The following is a 23,736-nucleotide window of genomic DNA, read 5'->3' on the forward strand; positions in this document are numbered from 1 at the left end:
TGAATGAAAACAACCATTAAAAAACATTGTTCCCTCCTACATGCAAAATGTAATTTTAGGTTAATTTTGTCACCCTGGACCTTTTTGTCCTCATTCAACACTGTTTTCACGGGTCTCAAAATCCTGTGACAGACGTTTGGTCATATTGATTCTGATTAATAAGAACTGATGTTAAAAACTGATAACTTCAAAAAACTGTCACACACACAAACACAAATGGTCCACAAAACATTCTCCTTTCCTTCTGGAGGTTTTATGATGCATTTATTGTTCACCAGTCTTGTACTGTTAACTTAAATGTCGAATTGAAACAAACAGTTCTAAGACTGTTTCCACCACTGATTAAGACTTGGGTGGCATGTATTAGGGCTAATATTCATTTGGCCTTCTGAGATTTCTGGGCAGACTTGTTGGCCTTGCCAGCTCCTGCAGGCTTCTTGTCCACTGCTTTAATGACATCCACAGCAACTGTCTGTATCACATTGTCAACAGCAAAGGGACCCAGAAGAAGATGGTCAGAGAAGCTTTCTACACACAGAACTATATCAACAAAGGCAACATCACCCGATTTGAAGAATCTGGGTTCATCTTCCACCTTCCCACAAGAATGGTGACCAACCTTCTCCATCAGCTCAGCAAACTTGCAAGCAATATGAGCCATGTGACAATCCAGCATGGAGGCACAGCCAGTACTGATTTGGCCTTGATGGTTCAGGGTAATCACCTGAGCGGTGAAGCCAGCTGCTTCCATTGATGGGTGATTTTTGCTGTCACCAACCAGGTTGCCACAATAAGCATCTTTGACAGACATGTTGTTGACATTGAAGCCCACGTTGTCCCCAGGAAGAGCTCCACTCAAAGCTTAATGGTGCATTTCAGCAGACTTCAGTTGTGATGTTGACTTGAGCAAAGGTGCGGTACCCATTCTAGGCTTGAGAGCACCAGTCTCCATTTGGCCCACAGGGGCAGTATCGATACCACCAATACTGTGGACATCCCTGAGGGGCAGACTCAAGGGCTTGTTAGTTGGACAAGTTGGTGGTAGAATGCAATCCAGAGCTTCCAGCAGTAAGGTTCCACAGGCATGGCCATCTTTACAGGTGATCTTTACAGGTGACTCATCCCTTGAGCCACGGCACGTGAGCATCTGGGTGCAGCCTTCTGTCACCATTCCCACTGATAATTGGCACAAACACTTCTGTGTCTGAGCTGTAGCCAATTTCTTAATGTAGGTGCTGACTTCTAATATAGGTGCTGAAAAATGACCTGAGCCATTTTGCACTCCCACCAGCACTGTAGTTCAAGCTGCTTTGTGTTCTTGCCAGCAGGTACTTTGTCAGCATGTTATTGATGTTGGTAAGAGGAACAATGCAATTAAAAAAATGTTTCAATATCATGGTGTGACTTTGGGTGTGGGGCAAAATAGTAACACACCTTTCTATTCCTCTATCACTATTTTTACTATTAAAAAGAGCACACTTAATTTCAGCCTAATGCCTCCCATTTGTTGACCCATATAGTCACAAGTGGAGAATTTGGGGAAGTCTACCCCTTGAAATATTGTTTCATTGAAACCAGAGAAATGTCTGAAAATGTATAGACACAGCTTCTCCAATTGTTCCTGTCCTCTCTGCAGGGTGTGAGTGCATGGTGGGCAGAGCTGTCCCACCACTGGTCCAGGGTAAATCGCTTCATCTCCCTGGGTTGTCCTATGAATGGGAAGGAGACTACGAATAAAGTGAATCAGGTATAGCAGTTCAGCTTCAGGATCAGTCTGGAATTTAGTTGTCATTTTCATGTTGGATTAGGAAGCACATTCAAAGACAAGAGGCATATGGTTAGTAGCTAATTAATGGCCTTGATAGAATTCTTAACAATTCAGGATTTTGTGCTGATAAGATGTGCTCTGTGCCCCCTCATCTCTGACTCCCAGAGTCTGCTGCAGAGTTAGATAAGGATTTTAGCCTGCATGCCCATCAGGACCCAACTTGCTGGGGCTGGATCTGATCTCAGGATCCCCAACTTCAGTTTTTCATCTACAGGAAGTTTTTCTTGTCTTACCTTCCACGGCAATTATCTCAGCACATGATCCCTGACATCCAGAGAAATCCTTGTTATCAGTGTCAGGGTCTTTTAATAAGAGACTGGGCCCAATTTGTGCTCACTGGTGTGTGAGAAGAAGACAGAGAGCAAGGTGGGTGGAGGGGAGGCAGTAGAGCGGTGGTGAGCTCACTCATTCCAAAGAACCAAATAAATGATTCTGGATAATCCACCCTTTCAGTATTACCTTTTCTCCCCTCTTTGGTGCAGATGGCATGGGACTGTACTGATCAGGTGGTGGGAGCAGGACAAGTACCTGCTGAGCTGCTCAGGCTGAAACATCTCATCCCCTCTGCCTCTTTAAAAGTAAACCTAGGAATTGCATTCACTCTATTGTAATCCATTTTTGAAGCTTCTAGAAATATGAAATTTGTTGCCAAGCCTCAGTGGAAGTAATTCCTTTCCCTAACAATCAGGAAGGAATTAAAACAACATGCAATGGGGCTGGTGAAGTGTGTCCTTGTAAAATATTAGACTCGGCTTGTTGTCTGTTTTTAACTAATAAGCCAAACTATAGGTGTGGATATAACTTATTCCTGAATTCCGTCATGGTCATTTTATTGCATGTTTTCTCATTTGTGTATCTGAATTCCGAAGTGACAGAGACTCAATTTCCCTTTGATTCTCCTCCCCACCCAAGGTTTGACCCAGTGTATCAGTTAGCTTCTGCTATGTAATGAGCCACTCCAAAAGTCAGTAGCTTAGAATGACATACATTTTTAAAAATAGACTTTATTTTTTAGAGAAGTTTTAAGTTCATGGAAAAATAGTGCAGAAAGTAAAAAGAGCTCTTACACATCCTCTACCCCAACACATATGCAGCCTCCCTGACTAACATCCAACACCAAAGTCATACATTTGTTACGATTGATAAACCTACGTTGATACACCAAGATCAACCAAGATCTACAGTTTACCATAGGGCTCACTCTTGGTGTCCTATATTCTATGTGGTTGGGGCAAATGTACAATGACTTGTATTCACCATTATAGTATCATGTAGATTGGTTCACTGCCCTAAAATTCCTCTGCTCTCCCTGTTCATCCTTCCCTCTTTCTAACCCCTGATAGCCACTGATGATTTTACTTGTCCCCCAATTTTGTCTCTTACAGAATATCATATATTTGGAATCCTACAGTATGTAGCCTTTTCAGACTGGTTTCTTTCACTTAGTAATATGCAGTTAAGGTTCTTCCATAGCTTGACAGCTCATTTTTTTTAAGCATTGAATATTCCATTATCTGAATGTACCATGATTTATCCACCTACTGAAGGATATCTTGGTTGCTTCCAGGTTTGGCAATTATGAATAAAGCTGTATTAGTCCATTTTCATGTTGCTGATAAAGAAAGACATACCCAAGACTGGGCAATTTACAAAAGAAAGAGGTTTAACCGGACTTACAGTTCCACATGGCTGGAGAGGCCTCACAATCATGGCGGAAGGCAGGAGGAGCAAGTCACATGTTAGATGAATGGTGGCAGGCAAAATAAAAGAGTTTGTGCAGAGAAACTCCTGTTTTTAAAACCATCAGATCTCATGAGACTCATTCACTATCACGAGAACAGCATGGGAAAGACCCATCCCCATGACTCAATAATCTCCTACTGGGTACCTCCCACATGTGAACAAGATGAGATTTGGGTGGGGAAACAGAGTCAAACCATATCATTCTACCCCGCCCCCTCCCAAATCTCATATCTTCACATTTCAAAACCAATCATGCCTTCCCAACAGTCCCCCAAAGTCTCAACTCATTTCATCATTAACTCAAAAGTCCACAGTTCAACGTCTCACCTGAGACAAGGCAAGTCCCTTCTGCCTATGAACCCGTAAAATCAAAACCAAGTTAGTTACTTCCTAGATACAATGGGGGTACAGGCATTAGGTAAATACAGCCATTCCAAATGGGAGAAATTGGCCAAAACAAAGGGGCTACAGGCCCCATGCAAGTCCAAAATCCAACAGGGCAGTCAAATCTTAAAGTTCCAAAATGATCTCCTTTGACTCCATGTCTCACATGCAGGTCATGCTGAGGTAAGAGGTGAATTTCCATGGTTTTGGGTAGCTTTGCCCCTGTGGCTTTGCAGGGTACAGCCTCCCTTCTGGTTGCTTTTATGGGCTGGTGCTGAGTGTCTGCATCTTTTCCAGGTGCATGGTGCAAGCTGTTGGTGGATCTACCATTCCGGAATCTGGAGGACGGTGGCCCTCTTCTCACAGTTCCACTAGGCAGTTCCCCAGTGGGGACTCTGTGTGGGAGCCGCCACCCTACATTTCCCTTCTGCACTGTCCTAGCAGAGGTTTTCCATGGGTACCTCACCCTGTAGCAGACTCCTGACTGGACATCCAGGCATTTCCATACATCTTCTGAAACCTAGGTGGAGGTTCCCAAACCTCAATTCTTGACTTCTCTACACTCACAGGTTCAACACCATGTGGAAGCTGCCAAGGCTTGGGGCTTGCACCCTCTGAAGCCATGGCTGGAACGGCTGAGAGGCAGGGCACCAAGTCCTTAGGCTGCACACAGAATGGGAACCCTGGGCCTGGCCCAGGAAACCATTTTTTTCCTCCTAGGCCTCTGGGCCTTTGCTGGAAGAAGCTGCTGTGAAGACCTCTGACATGCCCTGGAGACATTTTCCCCATTGTCTTGGGGATTAACATTTGGCTCCTCGTTTATTAGGCAAATTTCTGGAGCTGGCTTGAATTTTTCCGTAGAAAATGGGATTTTATTTTCTATTGCATTGCCAGACTGTAAATTTCTCAAACTTTTATGCTGTTTCTCTTTTGAAACTGAGTGCCTTTAACAGCACACAAGTCACCTCGTGAATGCTTTGCTGCTTAGAAATTTCCTCCGCCAGATACCCTAAATCATCTCTCTCAAGTTCAAAGTTCCACAAATCTCTAGGGCAGGAGCAAAATGCTGCCAGTCTCTTTTTCTAAAACATAACAAGAATCACCTTTACTCCAGTTCCCAAGAAGTTCCTCATCTCCATCTGGGACCACCTCAGCCTGGTCCTTATTGTTCATATCACTATCAGCAGTTTGGGCAAAGCCGTTCAACAGGTCTCTAGGAAGTTCCAAACTTTCCCACATTTTCCTGTCTTCTTCTGAGCCCTCCAAACTGTTCCAACCTCTGCCTGTTACCCAGTTCCAAAGTTACTTCCACATTTTTGAGGATATTTTCAGCAACACCCCACTCTACTGGTACCAATTTACTGTGTTAGTCCATATTTATGCTGCTGATAAAGACATATCCAAGACTGGGCAATTTACAAAATAAAGAGATTTAATTGGATTTACAGTTCCACATGGTTGGGGAGGCCTCACAATCATGGTAGAAGGCAAGGAGGAGCAAGTCACATCTTATGTGGATGGCAGCAGGCAAAATAAAAGAGCTTGTGCAGAGAAATTCCTGTCCTTTAAAACCATCAGATCTCGTGAGACCCACTCACTATCACAAGAACAGCATGGGAAAGACCCACCCCCATGATTCAATCGTCTCCCACCAGGTCCCTCCCACAACATGTGGGAATTATGGGAGCTACAAGATGAGATTTCTGTGGGGACACAGAACTAAACCATATCAAAAGCTGCTATAAATATCCACGTGCAGGTTTTTGTGTGTACATAAGTTTTCAACTCTTTTGGGTAAGTGCTAAGGAGAAAAATTTCTAGATCTTATAATAATAGTATATTTAGTGTTGTAAGAAACAGCCAAACTGTTTTCCAAAGTAGCTGCACTATTTTGCATTTTCATCTTCAGTAAGTGAGAGTTCCTGTTGCTCCACATCCTCACCAGCATTTGTTGTTGTCAGTGTCTTAGATTTCTGCCATTCTAATAGATGTGTAGTGGTAACACTCATTTTTTACTTTTTAAGATTCTGTGGGCTGTTCAAGTGGCCCTCCTCATCTGAACTTCTCAGGTGGGATGCCATGGTCTTGGATGATCTTAATTCTATTACTGGGGCTTTGGCTGGAATGGTTGTGGCCTCACTCCATGCGATCTCTTATCCTCCAGCAGGCTAGACCAGGCTTCTTCACATGACGGTGGAAGGGTTCCCTATAGCAAAAGGGTATGTCCAAGTAGAAAGCATTTTTCAAGCTGCTTTTTGGCTTGTTTGCTACATGAAAAAAAAAATGCAAGTCACATGTCTAGGCCCAAATTGAAGAGAGGGAGAAGAGCTGGATTTTATTTCTTCATAGAAGGATTTGCTCTATTTTCCCCTTCGATAGCAATTGGTGACTGTGATGTCTAATTCAGCACAGAGATAACCTCTGACATTACATCAAATCACTCTAAATCCCCATCTAAGGGGGCACCCATAACATTAGAGATTACTTGGTGGGTACAACGTATGATACTTAAGTGATGGGTACACTGACAACCCTGACTTCACCACTATGCAGTCCATGCATGTAACAAAATTACACTTGTATCCCATAAATTCATACAAATACAAATTAAAATAGATAAATAAAAACAGCTTCATTAGTTAGTACAGGGAAATATTATAGAAAGGAGATTAATTAATTTTGCTTTTCTATTTATTCAGTTGGTCTTGTTCCAAGGAGGCAGTCATCATCCCCTAAATCCCCAGCTGTAGGAGCTCACAACCTTTGGTCTTAATGTTCCATAAAATAAAAGCAATACATTTACTCTTGCCTGCATTCCTTAACTGCTAAACAAGAAGTTTTTGAGGTTTAAGGGGTGACAATTAATTGTACTTCTTTGCCTTCCATCTTTAGAATCAGTTGAGAAATAGATACAAGCGATGGGAGTTTAACATCAAAATCATACCTCTATTGCTGACAGCATTGGTCCAGAGAATGCAGCTTGGGGTACAGCCAGACGGGGCTCCTGCTTCTTCCCATAAGGACAGACTTGGGGTGCTCCTTGGGAGAAGAGCCTGGGTCTCCAGAGCAGGTCCACTGGCCTGGCCAGACAAAAGGAAAGCTGTTGCTTCTCACCTTCCAGATTATGGCAGTCAAGACAGAGGGATCAGGGAAGGGCTCAGGAACAGGGAGAAAAGGGGCCACTAGGCTGTGTCTGAGTATGGCTCCTTCTCCCACCTCATCACCAGTCAGCTACAGCCCTGCCCTTTCCAGGGGAGGAGTGAGGAGTGAAAGGATGAAAAATTAGATGGAAGTTTTTCCCAAATACTTTCTATTTTGGCTTTTGGGGCAATTTTTCCATAGGCATATTGTGTTAACTTCTTGTTGAAGCAAAAGATGTACACAGAGGAGAGCGCTCAACAAGAGCAGACAACTCAGCACATTTTCACAAATGGAGGACACTTGTGTAACCAGAACCCGGGTCAACAATGGGGCATTACCAGCCCCTACAAGCTGTATGGGTTCTTTTTGTGTCTGACTTCTTTTGCTCAAAATGATGATGGTGAGGTTCACCCATGTTGTGTGTAGATGTGAACTGTTAATTCTCGTTCCTGTATAGTATTTCATTCTGTGAATACAATTGCCATTCTACTGTTGATGGGTAAACTGCATCAACAGTAGAGTGGAGTGCTCTGAGAATACATCTAGAAACCGGGTCTAATTTCTAGATTTGACTGATTAAAACATTCTGCTATGTGTCTTTTGTGAAAATATGCAGGTATTTCTGTTAGGCATATTCCTAGAACTATCCTTTAGAACCCAGAGGCTCCTCTTACACAGATATATTCATAAAAGATGCTTAGAAATTTTAGACACTAAAAACTGTTTTCCAAAGTGGAACCATGTGGCACTCCCACTGGCAGCATTATGAAAATTCCACATGCCCACCTCCTTGCCTCCCAATATTTTGAAAAGGGCAGAAGTTCTTGTTCTATAGATAAGTAAAATACCGAGAGAAAGAGAAAATAAGTCCCATTATAATTGAAAAGGGAAAGATTTTCCAAATAATTTTTAAAAAGAAATTTAAAAAATGCATCAATCCATCTTATTTTCTGATGCAGTTCAAAATAAGTTGCAGACAATTATTAATAACAGACAGGGTCTTTTTAGGTGCAATACCTCCTTACAAGCAGAAAGGTGATTTATGATCTAACTTTAGAAGCTTGGGATGCTCTCAAAATCTCATCCAGCTCTGTGGAGGAAGGATTCTGCAGACAAGATGTTCCCTCCACAGAAATTGTGATAAAGCACCAGTTAGTGACTACAGCAAAGAAGTGGGAGTGTTTAACCTTTTGGGTGCACCAACAATGTGCTCCTTAATTTGAAAATATGGTACAAAGTGTTAGCAAGTAAAGAAGAGTAATTGTTCATCACTCAACTTGACATATCTCCTTTGCAGCAGAGGCAGGAGAAGGGATCCTCTCTGCTCCATTTATTTTGGCTTTCGTCTAACTTCTCTGAGAAAGGACCAGATGCTCTAATGAGCGGTACCAGACACTGAAACTATCTGGAGATCAGGATAAAACATGCTGACAGCTTTCACCTTGAGAAGCCTACCTTTCCTCCGAGCTCCTTAGAGCATTTTATATGCATTACCCAGCAGCAAGTCTTATTATCCTTTTTTTGCAACTGGTAGAAAAGCGATGCAGGGAGGCTGAGCTGAAAAAGCTCACTCGAGGATACCAGGGAAGCCAAATGTTCAGCTCAAAATAGAAACCGAGAGCTCTGGGAAACTCAGACAGCCTGAGAGCGTTCTCTCATCTCTGGACACTTCTGTATCTTTTCAGACAATGAGCCTTTCCCTGAAAGAATTTTCCCCCCCTAATGACAGGGCTGCCAACTCTCCCTCCAGGATGTTGTAAAAAGGTGACATTTAACTGAGGAAATGGAAACTCTAATTGACTTCTCCTAAAGCAGAAAAATAAGTGGTCTGTATTCCTTCTCTTGGCCAGATGTTTGTAATTGTTCCCTTGGGATTCTACCTTGGGGGAAGCTTTCAGCCTCTTTCAGAGGCAAAACAAAATAGTCCACTTGAATTGGTCTACTTACACACACAAGAATTGTTTCTACTTCACGGTGGAAGATGTGGAGAGCCCATCCAAGAAGACAGTAGTTTCAGGAAGAGAATTCCAGCTCATGTCGCTAGCTGACAGCCCCAGAATATCTTGCAGAGATAAATAAGGAGCTTGAGGCGAACCCTCAATTTTTAGATCTGGATATATGGAGGCATGTGCTTATTTGGATCAGTTGTGTTCCTTGCTTTGGATAATGGAATTTTAGCAGAGATGATGTGAGCAAAGTCTTGAAATGTGCTTGTGTAGGATGTCTTGCCCTCTTGTGTTGCAGTCATCACCATGAGAAGAACATGCCTCAGGGAGTCTGTGAGTCCAAGGAGGATGGACCAGCTGAACCCAGCTTACATGGGCCAACCACTAGCCACTCTGAAAACATGTAAGCAAGAAATAATTGTTTATTTTTGTGAGCCACTGAGTTTTGTGGTGGTCTGTTATGCAGCACATTATGTTATAATGGACAAATATAGGGCTATTAAGAGTAGAATAAGTAGAGGAGGATTCTTAGCATGCTGTGGACAATGCTTGCAAAAGTGCTCGGCTTAGGGTAGTCACATAGCAAGTACCTGGTAACTATGAGAGAAATGGAGCTCAACAGGTTGATTGTATATCATATAATTTAAAGATTAGAGTGAATCACATTAAATATTCTGAATGTCTGGACTGTCTGTTGATATCTTCCTATTAATTGACAGTAACTTTTCTCTCTTCTTTTTTCTTTTGAGACAGAGTCTCACTCTGTTGCCCAGGCTGGAGTGCAGTGGCACCATCTCAGCTCACTGCAAGCTCCGCCTCCCAGGTTCACACCATTCTCCTGCCTCAGCCTCCCGAGTAGCTGGGACCACAGGCACCTGCCACCACGCCAGGCTAATTTTTTGTGTTTTTTTTTAAGTAGAGACGGGATTTCACCTTGTTATCCAGGATGGCATCGATCTCCTGAGCTTGTGATCTGCCTGCCTTGGGCTCCCAAAGTGCTGGGATTACAAGCGTGAGCCACTGCATCCGGCCACTTTTCTCTCTTTTTTTGTATCCTTTTCCCATGACTTCTTTACTGTCTCTTCCCCAATCAGTATTTCGGTATCTATCTATGACTGTCTGTCTGTAACATCCATCTATCTATGGCTCAATCCTGGGCTGAACTATATACTCACCACATAGATTCTGCAATTAATATTCTGCTGTATTTGTTTTTTGTATATGTCTATCTACGCTTGTATACATCCATCGATCCATCTTATTTTTTGATGCTTTTCAAATAAGTGGCAGGCATCAGTACTCTTCACCTCTACGGTGAATTTTGACAAATGCGTACAATCATTATCCCTGAAGGTGTCCTTAGGCCCCTTCCCAGTTAAGTCTACCCCCAACCCCCAAGGTGAACACTATTCTGATTTTTTCCCACCATAGATTAGTTTTGCCTGTTTTAGAACTTCATATAAATGAAATTGTACACGGTGTAATCTTTTGTGTTCAGCTTCTTTCATTAGCAAAATATTTTCGAGCACCTGTGTTGTTGTAAGGGTCCTCATTTTAAAACTAATAAGTTGACAAGATCTTTGCAAACTGATCTTTACCTTAAAAAGTTGGACTTCTCTGATGTGTACATAAATATAGTAACCACTTTTAAATTAAATAGCCTAAATACAGTAGCCACTTGAACTAAGCCTCTGAAACAGACATCTCTTTCATGTGTCTGTCAGACTTTGTCTTTTTGTTTTCATGCTCCCCACATCCCCCCTACCTTGTTTAGCATTGATAAATATTTCAAAACTGCAGAGGAAATTTATCGTATTTGTCTCATGGGCACAGAGCTTTTGATTTACTGTGTTCAGTAAGATGTAGGGGGCCAACCAAGCTCTTAGAATTAACTGCATCTGACTGTCCTTCAAAAGGTCATCAGCAGTACATCCTTAGTAGGCCTCACAATAATGTGTCCACACTACAGGTTAGTGGGAGTGATTGAAAGGCTTGACGAGTTGTCCTTCTGGGTTTGCTCTGGTGGGGCGATCAGAGTCCATAGCACTGGGTGGGAAAACATGAAAGAAAATAAGTGAAACTGACGTATTCCTCCAGAATAGCTAAAGGTCAGCGCTCACCCCATTCAGCCACTGTATTCCCTAGACTTAGCATGACGCGGTTGTTTCTAAAAATCAAAGCCACACTTAGCATGGTAGTGTGGCTTTGTACTGTGGCAACCTAGCTAAGCCGGAACTACGTTTCCCAGAATTCCCTTGCCTGTAGGTTTCCGGGGTTAGCACAGGCCACGTGACCTGATGCGTGCTTTGTGAGGCGGAAGTGATGCAGCGTTGTCGTCTCGTAGGCTTGAAAGGTGGGTGCCGGAGGTTGCAGCGCAGCGAATTGTCCCCGTCTGCTGGCTCACCTTGTGGGCGTGGAGCCCCTCTAACTTTCCGAACTCCCTGGCGGCCCGTGTGCCTGTGGCAGATTCAGCTCCCAGAACTCCACCTTTGGCTTTTTCCACTTCAGGGCCAGGCTGTGCTGCCACTGTCAGGCCCCCCACCAGACACGGAAGCAACAGCTGTCCCTAAGTGTTCAACTCGCTCCTTCCCGCAAATGTAGAAGCTCAAATCCCTATAGCAAATTCCATATTCTATGTAATTTTTTTTTTTTTTTTTTTTTGAGACGGAGTCTCGCTTTGTCGCCCAGGCTGGAGTGCAGTGGCCGGATCTCAGCTCACTGCAAGCTCCGCCTCCCGGGTTTATGCCATTCTCCTGCCTCAGCCTCCCTAGTAGCTAGGACTACAGGCACCCGCCACCTCGCCCAGCAAGTTTTTTGTGTTTTTTTTTGGTAGAGACGGGGGTTTCACTGGGTTAGCCTGGATGGTCTCGATCTCCTGACCTCGTGATCCGCCCGTCTTGGCCTCCCAAAGTGGTGGGATTACAGGCTTGAGCCACTGCGCCCAGCCTCTATGTCATTCTTTTTTTTGAGACGGAGTCTCGCGCTGTGTCACCCAGGCTGGAGTGCAGTGGCGCGATCTCGGCTCACTGCAAGCTCCGCCTCCCAGGTTCAGGCCATTCTCCTGCCTCAGCCTCCGAGTAGCTGGGACTACAGGCGCCCGCCACCACGCCCGGCTAGTTTTTTGTATTTTTAGTAGAGACGGGGTGTCACCATGTTAGCCAGGATGGTCTCGATCTCCTGACCTCGTGATCCGCCCGTCTCGGCCTCCCAAAGTGCTGGGATTACAGGCTTGAGCCACCGCGCCCGGCCTATGTCATTCTTAATGCTTCCGTCTCTCTGGTTGAATCTAGAATGGATACAATCAGTGATGCACATTTACCAGACAGAGGATGTGCAGCGTTTACTGTTGATTTATCTCTTTTCCTCCCTTTCATCTCAGTTTGGTTCCAGGATCTACACTCCTCCACCATAGCCAGGAGATTCAGGAAAAGCTGGCAGGGTTCAGCTTTCAAGTTGACCCTTGAGGAACCATGGCCAATCCTGCTAAGAGTCATGAAAGCCAATCCTAACCAATGAGACGAAGGAGAAATCACTGAAGAACTTGTGGAAAACGGGCCCTGTGGATAAAGAGAAAAGTGTGGGGAAAAATGATTTTTTAAATGTTATTCTGGATGTTTCCCAAAAGTACTGCTGCTGCCTTGCGTTTCTGACAGACACTGGCTTTGGATGACATGCCGCAAGAAGGAAGGACGGATCTGGGGTTTTTGAAGACTCACTGAGATGCGCAAGGAACCAACCCTGAAGTAGCCAACTCATTCCTGTTTGCATGTGTTGACTGAAAAGAATCAAAATAAACAAAATATAACTTTACTTCTAAGAGGTTACAACTTGCAGGCAGGAAGCAGGCCTCTACCTGAGGCCATAAAGCATACTTCTAAGGAGAAAAGGTAGGTATTTATGCTAGGTGGAGAGGTAGGATATACGTATTCTGTAGCATACAGGAGAAGCCTATGAAAATTCGTGGAGGGAACTTGTTAGACACATGCCACTGGGCTTACGTATGAGGAATATCTGAAAGTGGACGACCTATGTTCACTTTGGGGTGAAGATTTAACATTTAGATGTATTATAATTAGGCCATAAATGCAAAAAGGTGAAACACAGGGCACAAGTTCATGATCTGTGCGATCTCCAGAGACCAGTCTTATCTAGCCCGCAGCCGGCAGTCATCTGTCAAGAAAGGGCTCTTTGTAGCCCAGAGTAGCTGTCAGGTTGGAACTATAAAACCAAAAGGAGGGCATCAGCGGTCAGATGAAGAGAAGTCTTTTGGCCTTTTGTCCTCTTGAAGTCAGCTTTGATAAGATCTGGTAACAATAAGGGGATGGGGATGGCTGCAGGTGGGACATGTCTGTTCTCTGTCCTGTCACAGCTGAGAGCTAGGAACTTTAGAGTCTTTCAGCCATACAGGGTCCTGTCATCCATTGAAGGGATCAGTCCATTGGGATTTTGCCAGTTTTAGCATTGATCCTGTGTCCTGGGAAACCCCTCAATACTTGTCATACCAGAAGGTCAGCCACTCTAGCCCTACCTCAGGACCTCTTTTATGGGAAAGAATAATTCCCTTAACTGCTGGAATCATTTGAGTTGTGGCTGCTTTTGGCACTTGTAATTGAAAGCATCCTGAATGTTCTGGGACAGTAAAAGAATGTGCCTTTGTTTCTGACAGCAATTATAAAATCAATTATATGGTTATATTCTAAAAAATGTTTTGAGTAATCATTGGAAAAGTGCATCACTTAGAAAATGTATCTGTGTCCCGGGACCTGTTGTGGGGTGGGAGGAGGGGGAAGGGATAGCATTAGGAGATGTACCTAATGTAAATGACAGTTCACAGGTGCAGCACACCAAGATGGCACATGTATACATATGTAACAAACCTGCACGTTGTGCACATGTACCCTAGAACTTAAAGTATAATAATAATAATACTAAAAGAAAAAGCTAAAAATAAATAAAAATACAAGAAGAAAAAAAAAGAAAATGTATCTGTGTGTCAATTTTGTTTGTTCAAAATCAGTTTCATTAATTTATGGGAAGATACACCTCGTACATTTTAATTAAAAAAAAATCTTGCCAGTTGAGGATACCCGTGATATATTCAAAGATAAACAAACTTTTTCAATTTTAGATTTTCATATGTCTTTGGGCCTTTGTTTAGTTTTGTCCTAAAATAGGATTGCTTTTATGTGGGCCAGATTCCTGCAGCGATGCCATCTGGGAAGGAAGGGAGGGCATGATCTTTGTTCTACATGTTTAAAAGTCTCAAATGAGTTACTGGGATTTAAAAAATATATTCGCACTTGAGTTTGGTACAGTTCAGTGATTTTTTTTTTGAAAGAAAGGTTTCCAGGGCTTGACACTGTCCTGTGGGTGTGGTCGATTAATTGCATTATTGGTCCCAACTCTTTACACCTACCCTTTGCCGTGTAGCCTGCTAGTGGCCTCTCACTATGACACTAGGATTTCCCATGTGATGTTCTTTGGCCAATAGGTGCAAGCAAAGGCTTGAAGAGCACTGGGGAGTTGAGATTGTTTGCTCGTATCTCTGCTTTCGTGATGACAGTGTGCCTCAGTTAGCCTGGGGAGAATGAGTGTCGCATGGTCCAAGCACCACTATTGCCACAGCTGATGATAAGTCAGATAACTGCCATATTTAAGTGGGCCCAGAGGAGACAAGAAGAATCACCCAGCTGAACCCAGCCTAAATTGCTGACACATTAACTCATGAGCTAAATAAATGCTTATTGTTTTAAGCCACTAAGTTCCAGGGAGGCTTGCTGTGTAGCGTTTTTGTGTTATTTCATAACCAAGACATTTTTAAGCATTAGGGACATTTTGGGAAAGGCTGTAAGAGTTAAATATGTTGGCTTTATAGGCAGTTGTACCTTATACAGTTTAACTCAGAAGTTACTCAGTAATCACCCACTTATGCATGTGTGTGTCCTATTCAAAGATGAGTGCAACAGTACCATTTTAAGTATATATGTGTGTCTTTAGGCCTTTTGCCTTGCCCCAAAATGGGAGTGCCCTCAGATGGATCACATCCCACTGATGGGAACTGGTTTCTGTTTCACATGTGTAATAGTTGTTGGGGGTTTTAGGAATGGGTTTTTCTGTGTTTGGTGTAATTAAGTGATTAAAGACTAAAGACTACATCCACCAGATTCCTGTGTAACTTCCTTACAGTAGTTTATGACCATGTTGGGGTTGTTTCCTACAATTCTGATGGGAAATCATATATGACTAAATTTAAGTTAATTATAATTAAATAAAATTAAGAATTCCATTTATCATTTGCACCAGCCATGTGTGAAGTGCTCAGTAGCCACATACAGCTAGTGGCCACTGCTTTAGCCAGCACAGATACAGAACACTTTTGTTACCTCAGGAAATTCTATCCAGCAGTGTTGGTGTCAATGCTTGTGTTCACGTTTTTTATTTACAGACTCTTTTCTGCCTAAACTTCTAGTTTCTGCTGACCAGTTGCTTATGACAGATCCTCACTCTGGACCTCCCAGGAAAAATATTATTGTTCCCTAGTTTATTATATAAAACTCAAGCTAACCTGTTTTGACACCTACACCACTGAATGTTCTCTTAGTTTACAGGTCACAGAGCTAGCCATTAAAGGGGAGTTTTTATTTTACAGAGGGAGTTTCCATTCTGCCAGGGCAGAGTGAGGCTGTGGGAGGGAGTGATGGCCCCTGAGGAAACCCCCAGCTTGAGTTGTGAAAGCCCCAGCAAAAGCTGAGGGGAGAAAAGGAGAAGAAACCAAGGCACAGAAAAGGAATTTTGGGCAAAATCAGGAAATGCCCAGGTATCACTGGACAAGGTTCCCTTATATTTATCCTCCCACGTCCACCCCACTTTAGCTATGATTTACAGGGGATGACCTGTCTCTGCTTTCTGGTTTCCTCAAAGGATTTTCCTCCAGTTTCTCTCCAAGCTTACTCAGATGGGGTGACCTTTCTGGATGATGAATCTAGGGAGTATAAACTAAACTCCTCAATGTCTGGAACTTTCCCTGATTGGACCCTTCACTACCAGCCTTATGTTCAGAGGCCTCCCAAAGAGGGTGACTGATGGGTGGGTGGGCACTCTGCCTTGTATTGTGGGGTTTAGTTGCAGGCCCATTGGGCCCTCATGTTGAGTCTTTTCTTTCAACAATGCTTCTGTCAGGGATAAAGGCAAAATTTTGGTTTCCATCTGCCATTTTTTTTTTTTTTTTGGTCTTATTGCCTTGATTTCTTTGAAATTCAAGTAGGGAAGAAAGATGCTGTTCGTTGGATGTTCCTGCAGACCTCAAAGTCTTGGTAAAACGTGTTCTGAGGCTGCTGTATGCTTGCCTTGGGCTGCATTTGTTCCCAGTTTAGCTTGTGTCTGACCCTCGTAGTCTGAAGTGTATCCAGGTCTATGTTCTTGTGGATTCTGCTGCATGGTGGTGGAAGGGCTTGATAAAGACTGATGGCATTTAACTGAGGTTTGAAGGAAGGACACAGTTTGGGTAAAGATAGAGGACAGGATGCAAAAAACCTAGAGGCAGGAAGCTCAAGGAGTGTTCAAAAGGGGAGTGTGAAGCCATCTGGGTTGGACTGAAAGACTCCTGCAGGCACATGATAAGAGAAAGGTCTGGAGAGATCAGGATCATCAGCTGGTGATATTTTTCTTCACCTCAAAATCATTCAACATCTTTGCTCATTGTCCTTTCTAGACAGGAATAGGAGTCCTCCACACTCCTTCAAGGTCTACCTTCCTATTCCCTGCCACCTCCTCCAGCATCTTGTTCCCTTTAGTGCACCATTTTATGAGAAGGGTTAACCTTACTGAGCATTTATCTGTGTTGGAGACTTTCTATGGATTATCTTATTTTATCTTTAGAGCAACAACCTGTGACACAGGTAATATGGTCCTCTCTTTGTAGGTGCAGCGTCAGAGGCACCAAGTGGATAGGCAGCCTGTCCAAAGTCACACTGCTGGGGTTTAAACCAAGGCCAGGGTGAAGCTCTTAACTACACTACAGCTTCTTCCTATTTCTCTTGTAATTTCTTTCTTGTTTTACGCTCCCCTTCTGCATATAAAGATGTTCATATGTCCTTTCTCCTAAGAAACAACAACTTCTTTTAGTTGTCCCATCTCCTCAAGCTTTCCTCTGCCTCTCTCCTTCCTATTCCTGCCAAATTCCTTGAGGAGTCTGCATAGAGACACTTCTTCCTCACCATCATCTCCATTTTGCTGCTGGAAGGTGTGGCATTCAGTGATGGCTTTCTCTTTATTCTCTTTTGCAGTTGTCCTGTAGATTTGACTGTTTTGACCATTTGTCTTCTTTCTATCCTTCTTTCCTCTTGGCTTTCTTTAAACTCAAACTTTCAGGTCTTTCTCTCTGCCTGATCATTCTACCTGTTCTGAAAGCCTCCCTTGCTCCTCCTACTTCCCTATCAATGTCTCACCTAGGGCTTTTAATGCATCAGAGAGCCAAGTCCTGATAGGTCCTTAAAGGCTGAGCACAAATGTCCTCCAAGAAACATCCTTTGATTCACCTCCCTCTTCCTGAACTCTCTGGCAATGTGTGTATTTTGTATCTGTTATCTATTGCTTCTAACAAGTTACCCCCACACTCATCAGCTTACACATCAAACACTTATTATCTCACAGTTTCCATGAATCATACATTTTGGAGAAGCTTAGCTTGGTGGCTCTGTATTAGGGTCTTGATTGAGGTAGCAATTGAGATGTTGGCCGCAGTCATCTGAAGGTTTGACTGGGGCTGGAGGATTGTGTTCCGAGATGGCTCCCTCCATGACTGTTGGCAGGAGGCCTCAGTTCCTCACCACATGGAAGTCTCCAAGGAGGTGCTGCTTGGGAATCCTTAAACATGGCTTTTGGTTTCACCTAGAGTGAGTGATTCAAGAAGAAGCAAATAGGAAACCACAGTACTTTTTATGTCCTAATCTTAGGGGTTATATACCCTCACTTCTGCTACTCTATTTGTTAGAAATAAATCACTAAGTACAGCCTACCTTTAAGGAAGAGGAATTAGGCTCCACCTTTTGAAGGTAGAAGTATGGAGGAATTTGTGAACATATTTTAGAGCCACCATATGTATTCCTCTCATGGCACTTATAATTGGTTGCCTTCTGTCTTAGACGTTTATGTATATGTTTTTCTCAATTCTGCTAGCTATAAGCTGCTTCTTAAACATATTTACTTTTCTTTGTATATTCTTTTTTATTGTGATAAATATATGTATATATATGCCATTGAAACAATTTTTAAGTGTACAATTCATTGGCATTAAGTACATTCACATTGTTCTACCGCCACCACCACAGTCCATCTCCAGAACGTTTTCATCTACCCAGACTAAAACTCTGTACCCATTAAACAACAACTCGACATTCTCTACTCCCTGCGTCCCCTGGCAAGCACCATTCTACTTTCTATCTCTATGAATTTGACTACTCCAGGTACCTCACATAAGTAGAGTCTTAGAGGTTGTGTCCTTTGTGAATGGCTTATTTCATCTAGTCTTCAAGGTTCGTTCACGTTGTAGTGTGTATCAAAATTTCGTTCTGTTTTAAGGCTGAAAAAATCCATTGTACCTAATGTAGTTGACGGGTTGATGGGTGCAGCAAACCACCATGGCACATGTATACCTATGTAATAAACTTGCACATTCTGTACATGTATCCCAGAATATAAAGTATATATTAAAAAATTCCATTGTATGTACAGACCACATTTTGTTTATCAAGTCATATGTTGATAAACTCTTGGGTTGTTTCCACCTTTTGGCTATTGTGAGAAATGCTGCTATGAACATGAGTGTACAAGTATTGGAGTCTGCTTTCAGTTCTTTGGGTATATGCCCAGAAGTAGAATTGCTGGATCACGTAGCAATTCTATGTTTAATTTTTAAAGGAGGTACTACACTGTTTCCCATAACAGCTGCACCATTTTACATTCCCACAAATAGTGCAATTTCTCTGCATCTTTGCCAATAGTTGTTGCCTTCTTCTTCTTCTTTTTTTTTTTTTTTAAGACAGAGTCTTGGTCTGTTGCCCAAGCTGGAGTGCAGTGTGGCCATCACTGCTCACTGTAACCTTGACCGCCCAGGCTCAAGCAGTCCTCCCACTTCAGCCTCTCCAGTAGTGGGGACTACAGGAGTGAGACACCATACTCAACTAATTAAAACAAATTTTTTCTGTATAGACAGGGCCTCATTATGTTGCCCAAACTGGTCTTGAACTCCTGGGTTCAAGTGGTCCTTCCGTCTCAGCCTCCCAAAGTGTTGGGATCACGTGAGCCACAGTGCCCAGCCGCCTTTTGTTTTTGTGTGTATTCCCAGCCCAGTGCTTTCCACACAGTAGGTGCTTAGTAAAGATTTGTTAGATGAATGCATATGAAGGCATACTGCATATTGTCCAAATTCTTGTGGGATTTCTGGTGGAATGTAGTGAAGAAAAGATATCGGGAGTTCTGGCACATTTCCTCTGTATACTTGACTTTTGGAAAGGGGTCACTGGGGTCAGGCAGGTTATGACTAGGAGCTGTTGGAGTGGGAGCCACTGCCTGCCTGAAGCAAGCAGCAACTTTATTTTCAAAGCTGGCTAATTGTCACCAGATAAAGGTGCAGATCCTTCCAGTGTAAGAAAAGCCAGAAATCTGGATCTTAAAATTTGACATCTCTCCCTTTTTACACGCCAGTAGCTATGGCAGATTGCATTTTCAGTCCCAGTTTTGTTCCCCTTGCTGCCTGTCACCTAGTTATGGCTTCATCGTGGACACAGAGTGTGTCCCAAATCTTTGACTTTAAGCCTGGCTCTGAGTTTTGCTTTTGCCATTGGTGCATGGGCAAAATGGCTGTGAGCCAGTGCTGGGCCTTAAGAGGTCATGTGTGTTTCCGCTGCTGCTCTTATGCTGCTGTCATCATCATGGGAAGAACACACCTGGCTGTCCCAGAGAATAAACGAGTGACACATGTGTCCTAGAAGCGCTGCCTAGTCAGTCTCAGCCCAGGTCTGTATTTCCGACAGACCTGTGAGAAATAAACAGTGAATGTTACATGCTGCTGAAATTTTGTGGTGGTTTGTTTCGCTTCATAATGTAGCAAGAGTTAACTGATGTAAGAAGGAACTAAAAAGCTAACATTTATGCATCATAATGCAATAATAGCAATTGGTACTAATATGGAAACTAATTAAAAAAATAAAAATCCAGTATTCTAGAGTTGGCTGTGACCTCTGCTTTAGAAAGAGCTCAGACCAGTAGCAATGCAAATCTGCCCACACATCTTTTTGCTTTTCGAGTCAGGTTTATTGAGGTATACTTTACATATTTAATTAAATCTTTCCAAGTGCAGTTCTGAGTTTTGACAAATGTAAAACTGTTGTGTAACCACTGCCACAATCAGGACAGAGTAAAGTCCCATCACCACCTCTGCTTAAAAAAACCCCAACAAAACTCTGTGCCCCTTTGCAAATAAAATCACTGTCTACCCCCAATGCCTGCAAACTACTGGTCACTTATTTTTGTTTCTGTAATTTGCCATTTTTAGACTGTCTTAAATGGAATCATATAGTGTGTTGGAGAATCTAGCTTTTCTCACTCAGCATAATATATCTGAGATTCACCCCTGTTGTTGAGTGAATCAATTGCTCATTCCTGTTTATTGCCATGTAGTATTCTATTCCATGATTACACCACAATTTGTTGATACAATTTCCTGTTGAAGAACAGAAGACGAAGAACCGAAGATTTGGGGCTGGGTGTGGCAGCTCACACCTGTAATCCCAGCACTTTGGGAGGCCGAGGTGGGTGGATCGCCTGAGGTCAGGAGTTCGAGATCAGCCTGGCCAACATGGTAAAACCCTGTCTTTACTAAAAATACAAAAAACTAGCCAGGTGTGGTGACACGCATCTGTAATCCCAGCAACCGGGGAGGCTGAGGCAGGAGAATTGCTTGAACCCAGGAGGCAGAGGTTGCAGTGAGCCCAGATTGTGCCACTGCACTCCAGCCTGAGTGACAGAGTGAGACCCTGTCTCAAAAAAAAAAAAAAAAAAAAAAAAAAAGATTTGGATCATCTCCAGTGTTTTGCTTTAATGAGTAATGCTGCTGAGAACACTCATTGTATGTCTTTCTGTAGACATGCATATTTCTCTTGCATAAATAACTAAGAGTAGAAACAACAGATTGTATGGTAAGTCCGTATTTAATTATGTAACAATACCAAGCCGTCAGCTTCAGAAGCAGCATCATTTTGCACTCTTATTAAAAGAGCACAGAGTTCCAGTTGCTCCATCTCCTCACCAACATCTGACATTGCCAGTTTTTCCAATTTTAGCCATTTTAGTGGGTGTGAAGAGGAATTTTATTATAGTTTTAATTCAAATTTCCCTAATGACTAATGATGTTGAGCACCTTTGCATGTGCTTCTTGGCCAGTTGCATTGGATTCCTCTAATTGTAGAAATACCTACCTGTAAGAGAGACACTCACGAAGGGGGTGGAAACCTCTTTCTTTAAAGATACATTTTATTTCTTAATACGTAATAACAATTCAACAACAAACATTATTCCAGAAGGATCAGGTGAAACAAAAATTATGGTTTTGAAATGTCAAAACTCATAAACTCTTGGGTTCAAAGTAATTAGCTATGTGTCTTTGGACAAGCTACCCAGCCTCTCAATTTCCTCATTTCTAAGGTGAGAACAATGTTAGTAACTACCCCAGAATGTTATGAGATTTAAAGGACTTTACTACAGTGCTTGGAGGATTGTTATTGCTCAGTAAATGTTAACAACAATAATAATAATATCAATAATTGGCTCAGTTGTTACGTACTTCGATATTTAAAAAAACCTATAAAATAGCATAAGCTTCTGTCCACACAGAATTTTGCACACAAGTGTTTATAGCAGCTTTTTAAATAGCTGACAAAAGCTGGAAGTTACCAAGATGTTCTTCGGTAGGTGAATAGATAAACTGTGTTGTAGCCATATGATATGATTTAGCAATGAAAAGAAATGAGCTATCAAGATATGAGAAGACATGGAGAAACCTTAAATGCATATTGCTAAGTGAAAGAAGCCAATCTGAAAAGGCCACATCCTGTATGATTCCACTATATGACATTCTGGAAAGGACAAATCTTTAGATGGTGAAAAGATAAGTGATTGCCAGAGGTTAGGGAGGAGGGAAGGATGAATAGACAGAACTCGGAGGATTTTTAGGGCAGTAAAGCTGCTCTGTATGATACTGGAGTGGTGGATACATGACATTATGCATTTGGCAAAGCCCATGTAATGCACCTCACTAAATGTGAACCTTAATGTGAACTGTGGACCTTAATTAAAAATAATGTATCAATATGGGCTCATCAGTTGTAACAAATACACCACACCGAGGCAAGATATTAAAAATAGGGGAAACTAAGCAGGGGAGCAGGGAGATGAAGTGTTTCAGAGCTTTCTGTACTTCTCAAATGTTCTATAAACCTAAAACTGCTCTAAAGAATAGTCTATTAATAAAAAAGCAAGTGAAGAAAAAAAAACATTTTTACTTGAAAATGTTTAAATTAAATGTTTCTTCTTAGTTTGAATCATGTTTTTCCCGTGTGTGTGTGTGTGTGTGCGTGTGTGTCGTAAACTTTAACCTAAAGACAAATTATGAGATAGTTTTTATTTTCAAACCAGCGAGAATGCAACAGGTATGTGGGTGATCATATTTATATCTATATCATCTATAACTGTCTATATCTATATCTATCATCTATATCTAATCTCTCTATCTTCGTGCTGTAGTTCAGTATAGCCCACATTTTAATGAGCAGAGGAGTCATTGGGCATCCTGTTAAAATGTGGACACCGATTAAGCAGGTCTGGGTGGGGTCTGAGATTCCGTATTTCTAACGAGCTCTCAGGGATGCCACTGATGCTGGTCCACAAACATTTTAAGTAGCAAGTGTGTAGACAAAAGCAACTGAGTGTGTGGAGCCTGACTCAGGTAGGGAACGTTATGTCATCATCTCAGCCAAGCCCTAGCACTGAATGTGTCTGTTTGTCTGCTGTGTGGAAAGACTGCAGGCTGTAACTTCAGTAAGATTTGTCTAAGTACCGAAGACTTTGCCCATAAGAACAGGTTTGCACGCCCAGCTATTACCTTTTTTGGACCTTACCACAGTCAGTTAGGGCCACAGTAATGCTGAGTAACAAACCACTTAAAAACTCAGAGGATTAAAATGAGCAGAATTTATTCTCATGGGTCTACATGGTAATTTCCTGCTTGGCTGATTTAGGTCAGCTCCACGCGTGTCTCATCCTCCCTGGACCAGCAGCTCCCTAGGGCATGATCTTGTCATGGCCATGGCAGAAGCACAAGCATGAAAGCCCCACTGCACAAGGACATTTCAAGCCTCTGCTCACGTCATGTCCGATAACATCCCGCTGGCCAAAGCAAACCCCATGGACACAGCCACCTTCATAAGGGTAGGGAATTTTGCTCCACTTACAGTGAAGCCATGGAAAGGTTATGGATGAATAATCCTACTACAGGTGTAATGGATTAAGACCTGTAATTTGACCTATCAGTCTTTGCATCAACAGAGTAAGAGGTGAAATTCTACTTCGATAAGAGCCTCACCCACAGTAATACATGCCATTCCCTGAAGCCATATGAAATACAAAAAAATTATTCAC

General features: G+C 42.5%; 1 protein-coding gene across 1 annotated transcript in view; it reads right to left on the bottom strand.

Moving 5' to 3' along the window:
- Positions 1-376: 376 nt before the first annotated feature.
- Positions 377-23,736, bottom strand: part of C10H20orf78 (chromosome 10 C20orf78 homolog) — a 50,175-nt gene continuing 26,815 nt past the window's right edge. The window contains 1 exon segment of the mRNA XM_025398151.1: positions 377-861. Coding sequence (XP_025253936.1) covers positions 377-861 — 485 coding nt within the window.

This window comes from Theropithecus gelada, chromosome 10, assembly GCF_003255815.1.
Source record: "Theropithecus gelada isolate Dixy chromosome 10, Tgel_1.0, whole genome shotgun sequence".
In the NCBI taxonomy this organism is placed as follows: Eukaryota; Metazoa; Chordata; class Mammalia; order Primates; family Cercopithecidae; genus Theropithecus; species Theropithecus gelada.